Source organism: Andrena cerasifolii, chromosome 13, assembly GCF_050908995.1.
Source record: "Andrena cerasifolii isolate SP2316 chromosome 13, iyAndCera1_principal, whole genome shotgun sequence".
Classification (NCBI taxonomy): Eukaryota; Metazoa; Arthropoda; class Insecta; order Hymenoptera; family Andrenidae; genus Andrena; species Andrena cerasifolii.
The window spans coordinates 9,402,430-9,414,360 of record NC_135130.1 but is presented as its reverse complement, the minus strand read 5'-3'; the positions used below and the strand labels follow the sequence as shown (position 1 = coordinate 9,414,360).

General features: G+C 47.5%; 2 protein-coding genes across 3 annotated transcripts; one reads left to right on the top strand and one right to left on the bottom strand.

The window, feature by feature from the left end:
- The first annotated feature begins 1,923 nt into the window (after nt 1-1,923).
- Nucleotides 1,924-5,551, top strand: LOC143375847 (glucose dehydrogenase [FAD, quinone]). The gene is made up of 5 exons (XM_076825395.1): nt 1,924-3,515; nt 3,788-4,143; nt 4,238-4,567; nt 4,646-5,019; nt 5,167-5,551. Exons 1-5 carry the CDS (start codon nt 2,938-2,940, stop codon nt 5,539-5,541), a joined length of 2,013 nt encoding a protein of 670 aa, XP_076681510.1. The 5' UTR covers nt 1,924-2,937; the 3' UTR covers nt 5,542-5,551.
- Nucleotides 5,552-5,818: 267 nt separating this feature from the next.
- LOC143375849 (uncharacterized) lies at nt 5,819-11,819 on the bottom strand. 2 transcript variants are annotated; one of them, XM_076825399.1, is made up of 8 exons: nt 11,309-11,819; nt 8,043-8,171; nt 7,315-7,455; nt 6,895-7,023; nt 6,498-6,758; nt 6,326-6,421; nt 6,197-6,268; nt 5,819-6,124 (listed from the first exon to the last, which is right to left on the bottom strand). In XM_076825399.1, the coding sequence occupies exons 1-8, from the start codon at nt 11,427-11,429 to the stop codon at nt 6,045-6,047; spliced, it is 1,029 nt and encodes a 342-aa protein (XP_076681514.1). In that variant the 5' UTR covers nt 11,430-11,819; the 3' UTR covers nt 5,819-6,044. The 2 variants fall into 2 exon arrangements, with proteins under 2 accessions (XP_076681514.1, XP_076681513.1); XM_076825398.1 differs by lacking the exon at nt 11,309-11,819 and adding an exon at nt 8,521-11,092.
- Nucleotides 11,820-11,931: the final 112 nt, after the last annotated feature.

The window sequence follows — 11,931 nt, the reverse complement described above, 5'->3', positions numbered from 1 at the left end:
GCAGATCTTGACGATTTTATGTACGCGTTCGGCGTCGTTCGCGATTTTCGCGTTAGCGTTGGCGAGGACGCTTGGAATATTGTTAAAGTGAAACATGAGTTGTAAAGTATTTCCATGCCTTTCTCACGCACTAACGGCCGTTACATAGGTTAAGTTAACTGTCGTTCTGGATGATGTCATTGATACCCGATGTGAAAATATCGCGGAGGGAAACGTAAAACGTGACGACGACCGAATTTAGAACAGTTGTGACACACTAAACTAGTCTTAACACTCGGAATTCACAAATAAATTCACTCGACCCGTTGGTGCGTCGTCGCGCCATTAAAGCCCGCGTAACTTTGGTTCCCGTAACACCCGCTAGTTGGCGCCACCAGAAAGAAGGCGTCGCATCTTCAAATTATTAGAATAGTAAATAAAACCTTTAGTAATTACATTAATTTCCTTTGTTCAGACTTTTGCTTATTGAACAGACAGGCGTATTAATTATTTAAGAAACATATACAGTGGTGAGAAGCGTTTGTCGTAAAATAAAACATATAGAACTGATCTGCATATGGTGTTGCGTCCCAACAACATTGTACGCTTCTTGGAAGCGTAGCTCGAAAAGAATTCGCCTCTTTCGTGGCAACAGTGCACGCTGGCAACCGACGAAACACGACGCTGGTCGAATCGGCTCGACACGCCGGCCAGACAGATTGTCCTTGAGACTTGACCGAGACGGGCCAATACAGACTAATACCTATAGTCCTAAACACAATAAATCTCAGTATTACGCCAGATATCCTCTTTATTGACATCACCTGTTTATTTATGAAACACGGCTCGATCATACTACAAGTGATCGAAAAATGACCGAACATTGTCTTGTCCAGCTCAACATTTTGAGAAATGTAACGAAGTGGAAAATGATTCTTGCATGATTGTATAGAGGAAGGTGCACTGAAAAGATTCCATCTTCCTAAAATATGAGACTCGTTGGGACTTGAAAGATATTCCTTGTCAATTTTAAAAAACGTCGCAATTTTCTTGACTGTTTATTTTTTAATAGATTGTTTACATTAATTACTATTAGAACATGATGTTTAGCGCAAAAGATTGGTCTTCAATTTAAACAAAACGATATTTGGCTGAATTCCTTTATTTTTTATTTTTCCTTATAACTTGAAAACGAAAAGCTTCCCAAACATTCGATTTAAACCACTAAAAACGGCATTAAATAAAGTCCCAAATGAACAGTTTTTAATTTTTTTTAATACAATCAAGTTAAAACAAAAAAAGAAAAAAAAATAAATGTCAAAAATATGATATTATACATCGTCAGAAAGGAATAATTTCATCCTATTTTTTGGTGTCAATTTCATTCCGATATCTTAGAAAAAATACCCGAATGGCGCTAAATAAATGAATCCGGCCCACTGTGCGATTGCGTCATCCCGCCGGCTTTCAGTGTTATGATATTCGTAGAGATTGTTGTCGAGCTCGAACGATTTCAAATTTCTCAAGCCCCGAAATAACTTTGTCCAGCTATGCAGGTTGCAAAACTTCTTTATCGCGGAAAACGCGATTTGACTCGAGAAAAGTGTGTCTCAAAAAGTTCTCTAAATAACGTGCGTATGTGCGTGGGATTCTGCTAAACGGCCTCCCATTTACCTGACGTTCTCACGATCCATTCCGCGGATATTCCTCATCGTTAAAAACTGTTTGCCTCCTGATGCTTTAAATCGATATGCACATTGGTATTACTTGAGCAAAATGCGTTTGGAGAAATCCTCTCCTGAGACGACGCCCTACTTTTACAGAGATTCTTACTGTCACAACCTTGGAAATTGCGCGACCTATAAATGTTCGTGCGAAGCGCATTTTCATCAGTCTGCATTCGAAGCGAACCTGTGCCCAGTACGAAATCGAGCATGGCACCTCGGCGCAATCGGTGGAAAAGTGAATCGACATTTTCCTGCGCGATTTTCTTAGCCGGCATACATTTTTTCTTGGCAACGACGTGTTAATCGATGAGCTAATGGCTGTCTTTCGCCTTCGTATCATTCCGTTCATGCCGCGAGGATCTAATCGTTTGTATTTAGTAACTAACGACATTAGCGCGCGCCGCTTCGGTCTCCTCGAAATCGAAACGTTATAAGAAAGCGATACATAGCGTAGAATTTATTGCGTCACAACTACACGTGGAAAAAGGAGGACTCGCTTCTAAATTTACATAAAAATATGGTTTCCATCAGTGACATCAATATTCCGTATTTCGGCAGACATAATTTCGTGTGTGTGTATAACTTGAAGATTGCGACCAAGCGCTTTTACAAATGGTGTGAGAAACGTTAGGTATATAAAGTGGCAGCACAAAGGTAGAAAACCACCTGCTAGTTAGCCATCCTCCAGTCGCCCTAATAGTCCACTGTCTAGTGAACCTGGTCCCCCAAATCTGAACTCGACATTGACATTGATACATGACTGTTTCATTGTTCCCGTTAACTCGGAGTGGCTTTGTCTTATACCTTCACGAAGCACCTAGATCTCGTGATTGGCATTCGTCCCGCACACCCGTTTCGTTAGGCTTGCGTCAGGGAACCTTGACCATATAAAACGCAATCAAGAATTCCAGATGTCTCCCCTGGTAGACGTCGAACGCATCGACCGATTTCGCTCCTGCGATACGGAATGCCGAGTCACAAAGTTCGCGGGAGCCGACGATAATGGGAGTCCACGCGAGTTTCTGCGAAGGCGCAAAGAAATTTGAGTCGGAGCCCAGCGAGTGGCCGCTTACAATTAGTGCTCGGAGGATCATTTCTACGCTGGGTCTTGCCTGTATCACAGCTACGAGTGTTACAGTGTGACGAGTGGTTTTAATCGAGTGCTGCCTCGTCAGATCTGCAAAGAAAAATACCGACGCGTTATAAACTTGAAAGTCGCACGAGTTTCGCGATGTTCAGATTGTTAGCTACCACCTTATTCTTATCTCACGTGCAATGCGTTCTGCCGCCCGGCATTTTCGAGACGATATACCACTTCTTCTCTGGATTTCCGGCGACGCCGGACGATTTGGTTCCAGACGAGACGCTCACGTCCAGGGAGTACGATTTCATCGTGATCGGGGCCGGTTCCGCTGGATCCGTCCTGACGAATCGTCTCACCGAAAATCCGAACTGGGACGTGTTACTCTTGGAAGAGGGAAAAGACGAGATTTTTCTCACGGACATACCGCTGATAGCCCCCGTTCTGCACGTCACGGATTACGTTCGGCTGCAGAAGAGCGAGCCGGGGCCCCGGAACGCCGATGGGACAGGTGGTTACTGTTTGTCGATGAACGATGGCCGTTGCAATTTGCCGGGCGGGAAAGCGGTCGGCGGCACCTCGGTGGTGAATTTCATGATATATTCCAGAGGATCGCCGTTTGATTACGATGGTTGGGCCGCGCAAGGCAATCCCGGCTGGAGTTATCGAGACGTCTTGCCTTACTTTATAAAGTCGGAGAATTGCAAGCTGCTGGATCAAGACGTTAGGTACCGTTTCTATGCTTGAAAAGTAAAGTGAATGAGTAAAAGTAAGGTAGGCTTTGATAACACGAGGTAATCGTAGAAAAACGTGCGAATCAACTAAGTAGTGATTCGTGAAGCTCGACCGTTGAAGAGCATCTGCGCTATACCTAGTTACCTACTATTTCACATATTAGGAATTAACACATATCAACCTCGAACGCTCAATTAGTCCCAATTTGAACATGCCCCTTTTCTATGTACATACCTATACATATTGACGCGAAGTTTCTGATCAGATTCCATGGTCACGGTGGATACCTGGACGTTACAACTTCCCCGTACGCCTCTCCTCTCAGAGAACGTTTTCTCCGAGCCGGCAAGGAACTGGGTTATGATGTAATCGATTATAACACCGACAGACTTATTGGCTTCTCGACGGCACAGGTTCATCTGAGAAATGGTCACAGGGTCAGCGCCAATAAGGCGTTTCTAAGGCCTATTCGTGACAGGGCGAACTTTCATCTGTCGAAATTCTCTAAAGTAACGAATATCGTCATCGACTCGCAGACGAAAACAGCCGCAGGCGTGGAGTTCCTTAAGAACAACAGAAAGTTCTTCGTTTCTGCCAGAAAGGAAGTAATACTCTCGGCAGGTGATCCAAACGAATCAGAATTCTTTAGGGGTTCGGCAACCACGATGATGCGAGTTTAGCCTTCTTCCTTATTTGCATATTTACGTCCGCGCAGGTACACTGAATTCGCCGCAACTGCTGATGCTGTCTGGAGTAGGGCCTAAAGAGCATTTAAAGTCCTTGAATATCGACGTGATCGAGGATCTACCGGTCGGTTATAATCTCCAGGACCACGTTAGCATGTCAGCGTTGACTTTTCTTGTAAACGAGAGCGTGACCATTGTCGAACCACGTCTCGCTTCGAATTTGGTAAATACCTTGGATTACTTTGTAAAAGGGACAGGTCCACTGACCGTACCCGGCGGGGCCGAATGTCTAGCGTTCGTTGACACCAAAGAAGACTATCCAGAGAGGCAGGATACGAAAGGATATGCTTATAATCAAGGTAAGATAAATCTGTTCTGGCAACGAGTAACGCGAATCGATGATTAACAAACGAGATGTATATACTTTCATTTTTCAGTTTCATCCCCGCCAAATGTATCTTCCATCGTTGTGAACAGAAACTACTTGAAGTCGTTTCTTAACTCGACTCCAGACAAAACGAGAGAGACGAAGATTCCCGATATTGAATTAGTTCTCGGAATAAGTGCGCTAACTGGAGACGTATCGGGCAGTTACAGAGGGCTTCTCGGTTTATCCGATGAATTTTATAGAGAAGTTTTCACTGGCTACGAAGGTTTCGATGCCTTCTCTATAGTCCCGATACTACTGCAGCCAAAAAGTAGGGGACGAGTCACCTTGAAGACCTCCAATCCACACCACCGACCGATTTTTCATATAAATTACTATGACCACGAGGACGATCTCGGAACCATTGTTCGGGGCATTAAAAAGGTGGCTATCTTCGGCAATTTATCTGGTATTTCTAAATCGCACTTGTTACTGCCAGATAGATTCGGTCTGCAAAGTATTTTCCTTTGCCCAAACTGGTTTCGTCACTTTTCCAATTAATTCTCGATTAATTTTCCATTGCTTCTGCAGGCCATAGACATTGCATCCACCAGAGCGTTTAAGCGTTATAACGCAACGCTGTTGCCAGTGGCGTTTCCAGGATGCAAGCGTGCCTCGTTTGGTAGCGATCCGTACTGGTCTTGCGTTGCCCGGCACGTGAGCACGACCCTGGGTCATTTCGCAGGCACGTGCAAGATGGGTACGAGGAAGAACTCGGGTGTGGTGGACCACAGGTTACGAGTGCACGGGATCAACGGTCTAAGAGTCGTGGATGCCAGTATAATCCCGACCTTAATAGCTGGCCATACGAATGCGCCGGTTTATATGATCGCTGAAAAGGCCGCGGATATGATCAAAGAAGACTGGAAACTGTTGAGCCCCGAGCGTGGAGCCTTGTTTCCTTGAAAGTTAGCAGAACTTGGGAAGCATTTTCCTTTTAAAAGAATCATACATACAGATGGAAGAGGCAGCCGAGACAACCTGCGGTTTGCTGTAGCTTTCACGTCGCCGTGTATATTTCCATAGAAATTATTTAAAAACCGTTCGCTGAAACGACGTTACGGCGCCGACGGAAATGGTTACATGCGTATTGATTATCGATAAATGACAATATCTTATCCATGATGCGAAATGTATGTATGTAGCTAAGCGATCTTATTTATAGCGGTTGGCAAGCTCAAGCTATGCTGTAAAATATTATTGTAAGTTCGTAAATTAATATAAATTAACTCGTCGTTAATGTACGAAGAATTATGGGCTCTGTCTTTGGTAGGGGTGCATTCTTGCGCTGACGTGACGTATTTACAATGCTTCGAAATTAATTTCTTTAAGTACAACCACGAAGTTGCAGTTTGATAAAGTTCGAAATATGATTTAACGAGTCCTAGTGGTATATAATCGCGCCGTGGTCATAGCATCGAGAGGGTCGCAAGAAGCGATAAAGAAAGGGCTCGGGAAACTTGCCTCCAGAGTGATGCGGATGCGGCGCCTGCAAATAGACGGAATTAGTACGGTCCTATGAAAGATCTCTATCGAAAACGAAAGGGTATAAAGGGATTACCGTTGTCGCTGTATCGAATGCAGTCGTGCAACTCCTCCGTCATAATGTAATCCTTGGCGCAGCTGCAGATACCTAAGAAAAATATTCTCATTCTAATTTCCTTTTTAAATAATTTCGTCAAGAACGTACCATTCGTGCAGTCAACGTTCATTACTTCGGTGGAAATGGAGTCTCGGAAGGTTTCAGTGACGCACTCCTTATGGCTTTGACACCATTGGTTCAACACTGAAAGGCAACTCGCGGTTAATCGAATTTATTTTCTCATACAGCGTAGCAACCCCGCCGCAGGTATAATGCTCACTGATATCCTTTAGGCAAATGGAGCCACGCTGATGAAAATTCTCGACACAGCTGCATCTGCCATTAGGCCCGCACTTGGTGTCTTTCAGGAATAGCTGGCATTGAGAGTCCTCTTGACACGGTTCCCCCACGGAATTGGCAGCTTTCAGACACCGCTTACCGTCGCTCGACATCACGTGATCCACTTTGCACGAGCAGACATCGATGCACCTCGAGTCCTTCGCGACGCATTCGTAGTCGTGGGAGCAGTTGTCGCCCAGCTCTGCCAAACCATACAACTCATATAGATTCTGCTCGTGTTTCTTATTCGAACATGGCTTTTCGCGACTCTTGGTAAAAGGGCACCGAACAATTCTCTAGATATAAAAGAGCAAGGTACGTAAGATGAAAAGGTCTACCAGCACTCGGTATACAGCCGTCGTTGCGGGGGTTCGGGTGATATCTCAAAGTGCAGGCGCAAAATCCGGTCACGCAGTAGCTGTCTTTGATGTAGCAGTTCCGATTCGACTGGCATCCCTCGCCCAGACCTGAAAACCAAAGTCCTGGTTACACCTGTCCGATTTGTCGGGAGCGTCTCGTGGCTCCGAAAGTACGATGGATTACAGTTAGTTCAGGAATTTCAATTAAACCCCATTTCAAGTGGAGTTGGTAGCGACGAAGAAGGTGTTCCCCGCCAAAGGAGCGCTAAATAGCGTTAGAAGCATGTTTTGCTTGTTTGCTTGGCTGAGGGAGCTGGGAGGGTCCGCGAATAGGATAATTGCAGTGCGGGCAGCGTTGCAGGAAACGCGAGCATTCTGCAGGAAGCAAAGTACACTCACCGACAGACTCGTAACACCTTCCCTCCTCGTAGTGAGAGCCGTCGGAACACTGGCAGATATTTTGTCGACACTCCGAGTAGGGAGCGAAGGTCACGCGACACTGAATGTCCGCTTCGCAGGGGTCTCCGATAGCGTTTGCCACTGCCAACAGATTTACCCCTCTTTATGCAACAGTAATCTGCGTGGACGAAAAGTCTTTGGGCCACTCATTATTTCGTGCTTTCCAGCAGCGAGTTTTGCGCGAGAATTCCCGAGGAATATGGTTAATTTTCGTCGGATCGACGAGCACGATCAGCGACACGCTCCACGTGGCGGGAGACCGTGAGAAAGGGACGGCTAGGAATACAGACGAAGGAAGATCTCGGTGGAATCACGTTCCCGAGGTCGGCGACACCGATCCTAAGTCACCGAGTACGATGATTAATCAGAGCAACTTTTCTGGAGCGCGGCTCGCTTCTATTCCTTCCTCAAAAGGGCAAGTATATTCGACTAATTATTTCGTAAGCCAGGTCTCCGACCTTCGTCGCGTACATAAGTTTGACTTTGCGAATCGATACCGGTTCGGATCAGGGGAAAGGATTTAACGAGGAAATTACTGCCGGGGAACTGTGGCCCGCACAGACGAGACGTCGCGAAAGGGCGAGGTCAGATCGCTGATAGAATAAAAGGGAGTACAAGAGCGTAGATTAGATAATTGAATCGTCACCCATCTATTATGCCCTGCCTACCTTTTAAGCACTCCACGTGCGTGCGATTTTTATAGACGATGTAATTGTCTTTGCACAAGCAGGCCTCCTGGTTCCAACAGTAGGCATTCTTCATACAGTCGTCGTCGTACCGGCACTTCGCCAAGGTTTCTGAAAAAGTGCCGTTCACATGTTAATAGCAGCTGGAGACATTGAAATGAAACTGGTTGTTTCGCTACTTGCCCGAGCAGGCAAACTTTCTGGTCGAAAGGTACAAGAAATGTTTGTTAATTCTCTGTGTCGTGGTCGGTATCGCGGGTTTCCAATTCATTAGACTTCGCTTGCGCCGGTAAAAGCTGAGTTGCTTAGCGCTGCATGAAAAGTGATCGCGACGACTAAAAGCCGGCGAAGTTGGCTCGATGCCTCCTCCTCGGTTTACAAGCGCAACGCGATCAAACCCTCGACTCGATCGAAACGGTAGGCATATAGGAAATACAAGGGGGCCCGGTCGCATACGTACGAGGGGGTGGTGTTCGATCGCTGCATCGCGGCAGTTGTTGGTTGACGTAGGAGATAGTGGCGCAGACGGTGACAGGCACGAGGACCAGCAGCCTCGAGAACCCGGCCACCGTCCTGGTAGGCGTCATCCTCGCACTGCCGCTGGAGCTGGAACGTCTTCCCGGCGTTCCATCAGCCCGGATCGGGTGGCTGTCATTCCCGCTCCAAACAAGCAACGTTCGCTGGCTGTCCACTGGCCATTCAGCCGCGCCGAAACGTTCCCTTACGAAACACTTACAGCCTCACAAGCCTGCCGCGTGTCCCCCGGCCGCGTTGCGCAACCAAACTCTGCCCGCACAATCACGAAGAAGCCGCTGTCTATTGTCATGCATCACGTCAGATTCGACGGCATTGTTCCAGTCACACTCGGGCGAGCGAATCTTGGCGGGTCTCCTCGGACCCGCGTTTCTTGCAGCGCGCCTTCGGTGATCTCCGAGCGTCACACGTACGCGCGCTTCTGATGACTTAGCGCAGCCACCGTGGAACAGGAACCCCTCGAATCTCGGCGGAACAGTAGGTGGCTATTCGTGAAAGCGAATCGTTGCCATTGTTACAGGCGCCAGGTGCCGGCGTTTTATCGATCGCCAGCCGAATTGGGTTAAACGGGGCTGGATAATGTCCCAATTAACTATCCCTATCACGATGCGATGCTCGGCCCTCTTTTAATCAACATTGGGCCGTTCCATCTGTCCCGTAGAATTACTTTGTACAATTCATTTCGTTTGTCCGCGAACGGTGGCCGAATTAAATTGCTTCCAACCAGTGTTCTACCGCAGCAGCGTAACAGGTTGCATGGTGTTATCGGTGACGATTGCCCGCTAAAACGCTAGTCTAGCCGTGGATCCTTGATCGTGTTTAACTTTAATTAGACGGGTGTGTTTTCGCGCCGCGCCGTTACTAATTCTACCCGCACTCTGCTTCGGGACAAATAACAGTCATAGACTCCTCTTCCACATCTTTCGCCGAACAACCTACCTATTATACGGTAACGGTTCTTTTTATAAATATTCCCACGCGATTGCTGTGATCCTGGAAGCAGAGGCGACGCGTCGGTGGTGATGGCTTTAGTGCCGCTCTCGACTCCCGACTCTGGGCTCGAAGGTTACCGATCGATGAGCGAGCTTAGCGTGCTCCGATTCCACAGTTTCGGTCTGTTACGCAACAAATCTGGTATGCGCGCATACAAACACAGAAACCTTTGTTACGCATCGCGCTCTAACGTAACATTAACGTCCGCGACACCAAAAGACGAGCTCCGGAGATTTCAACGCGGACGAATCGCCAAACAATAATAAGCTTAATTGCTCGAGCGAGGCAACGGTATACACCCACGCCAAACGGTATCGGATCTATCGTCGCATCGCTAGAATTTTGTTTCCCCCGCGATGGTACGCGCAGTTGTCGAAACAAACCGAGCGACGCGGAGATGATAGTCATCGATCAAGCGCGCGGACAGTAGCTGCGATCCTAACAGTGATCGGATTCGGTGTCGGTTAGCATAAAACATAAATTGTTATTGACAAGTGGCAAGTGCTGAATCGATCTCTCATTGTCAGCGGAAGCGATTCCAACAATTTGAATTATTCATTGCTGGCACTGCTTGTGTACGTACGCGTTACTCCCAATTATTCCTGCACGATTGGCAGTGATTTTCTCGCGTCACCTCCGATTCTTAAGGAGAGTAAATTTAAGAAACCGATGTCGCTCGTGAATCGTTGCGCAACTGTCACGCGTTACCAGGTATTCCGAACGGATCCGATAACACTGTTTACTCGAACGTTCCTTCCAACTTTGTAGCAACTTTTTCTAATTGCGGGACGCTTGATCTACGATATGCCCGAAGCGTGTGCAGCGTGCAAGGTCTAAGGCAAGATGTTTAATTAAGTTTATCGCGACCTCGTGCCGTCCAGTCCCCCCCCCCCCCACATCGCATCGATTGTGTAGCGACAGATTTTGTCGTTCGTTTCGGAGGGTTAAGTGCCCAGCATTGTTTTCACGTCGCCTGCGACTTCATAATGGGCTCTGCGCAATGGGAAGCTTTGTTCCAGGCGTATGCCGCAATCCCTGCCGCGAGAACAGAACGTTAGACCGAAAATATCAGACTTCGCTAGCAGGGAACGATCTCCCTTGTTCTTTAATTATGTGCGGTTCCAACCCGACATTCACCTAACTGTGAGAATCAGTAGCGTAGATCCGGCGCGGCGGCCTCCCTATGTTTCCCCACGAAACTGAAGAAAGGATCGCGCGGTCATGAAGGAACGAATCTGCTCAGGACTTTTCCCTTGTAAATTCACTCGCCCAGGGTTCACGAGATCTTATCGAAGGCGACGCGGCCCGGACTGATTAATGCCTAATTTTCCTTTCGGACGCGACGTTGATTCCCGAACGGTTAATTAGTCGCGATTGACGCGCGTTTCGTTGAGGTCGTTAACTCTGTTTCTATTTGTCGGCGGGTATTGTGCTTCGCCTTCCGTTTACGCCAAGGGATTAGTTTCAAAAGAGAAGGAACTTGTAGCGCAGCTTTTAAAAAAAACATTCCCACTTATCCGTCCAAGCAATGACCTACCGAAACTCCACGCGTTTTGTTACTGCGAGGCCTAAAGTTGATCGCGGCCGGCGTTATCGAAGCACAAGTTTATTCCGATTGGAAACTATGGAGAACTGTGAACCGACACGACAGCATTTCACCTCGGATGATACAAGGAGCAGGAAAGAGCGGTATAACGAATAAAACGAGGATACACTCTTACGTCTACGGAGCAGATGCTCGTGCTGTCCGTGCGCGGCGACGACTGCACTCCGCACGAAGAACCAGAGGCCGATCGACAGCGCAATACCTCCCATCGGGAGACGATCCACAAAGCCCGCCATCTCCGCCGTTTCCCACTAGCTGCTCGCCTATTTTTTCGCCTCTTCCTGCTCTTCTTCCTTCCGTTCCGCTCTCACGGCCACGAAAATCACAAGTACGCCTCGCCTCGCCGTTCTTTCGCACCTATGACAAGTCTCTAACGCTCGCCGAGCGACTTTATCTAATCGCTGCGCGGTGATAAGTTGGCCGTAACCGCACGGGAACGAGTCATTTATTGTCTTACTTTGCCGCCCGATCGCCACCAAATCGCGGTGCGCGCCGCGGCGAATCGAACGTGTGTCATCGCAAATTTTACGTGTATGATTAATACATCGACCAGAACGCCGCGCCACGCCGCCCAGTGTGTCACGTCGCTATTTCACGTGTTTCAAGTTAGCGGACTTAGGAAGCTCTTATCGCGAAACATAAGGTTTCTCGAAAAATCCCAGTGCTCATAAATTCTCCAACTTAAACTGTCCATTGGATGCTTCTACCTGAAATCGAGTCGTGAAATCTTTAAGCATA

What these genes read in the sequence shown, in the direction of transcription:
- LOC143375847 (XM_076825395.1), top strand. Translation starts at nt 2,938, where the DNA reads ATGTTCAGATTGTTAGCTACCACCTTATTCTTATCTCACGTGCAATGC. An exon ending in CTGCTGGATCAAGACGTTAG is followed by an intron (nt 3,516 to 3,787) that starts GTACCGTTTCTA and finishes GTTTCTGATCAG; the next exon opens with ATTCCATGGTCACGGTGGAT. An exon ending in GGAAGTAATACTCTCGGCAG is followed by an intron (nt 4,144 to 4,237) that starts GTGATCCAAACG and finishes ACGTCCGCGCAG; the next exon opens with GTACACTGAATTCGCCGCAA.
- LOC143375849 (XM_076825398.1), bottom strand. Translation starts at nt 8,647, where the DNA reads ATGACGCCTACCAGGACGGTGGCCGGGTTCTCGAGGCTGCTGGTCCTC. An exon ending in AAGGTGTTACGAGTCTGTCG is followed by an intron (nt 7,024 to 7,314) that starts GTGAGTGTACTT and finishes TTTGGTTTTCAG; the next exon opens with GTCTGGGCGAGGGATGCCAG. An exon ending in CGGCTGTATACCGAGTGCTG is followed by an intron (nt 6,759 to 6,894) that starts GTAGACCTTTTC and finishes ATGGTTTGGCAG; the next exon opens with AGCTGGGCGACAACTGCTCC.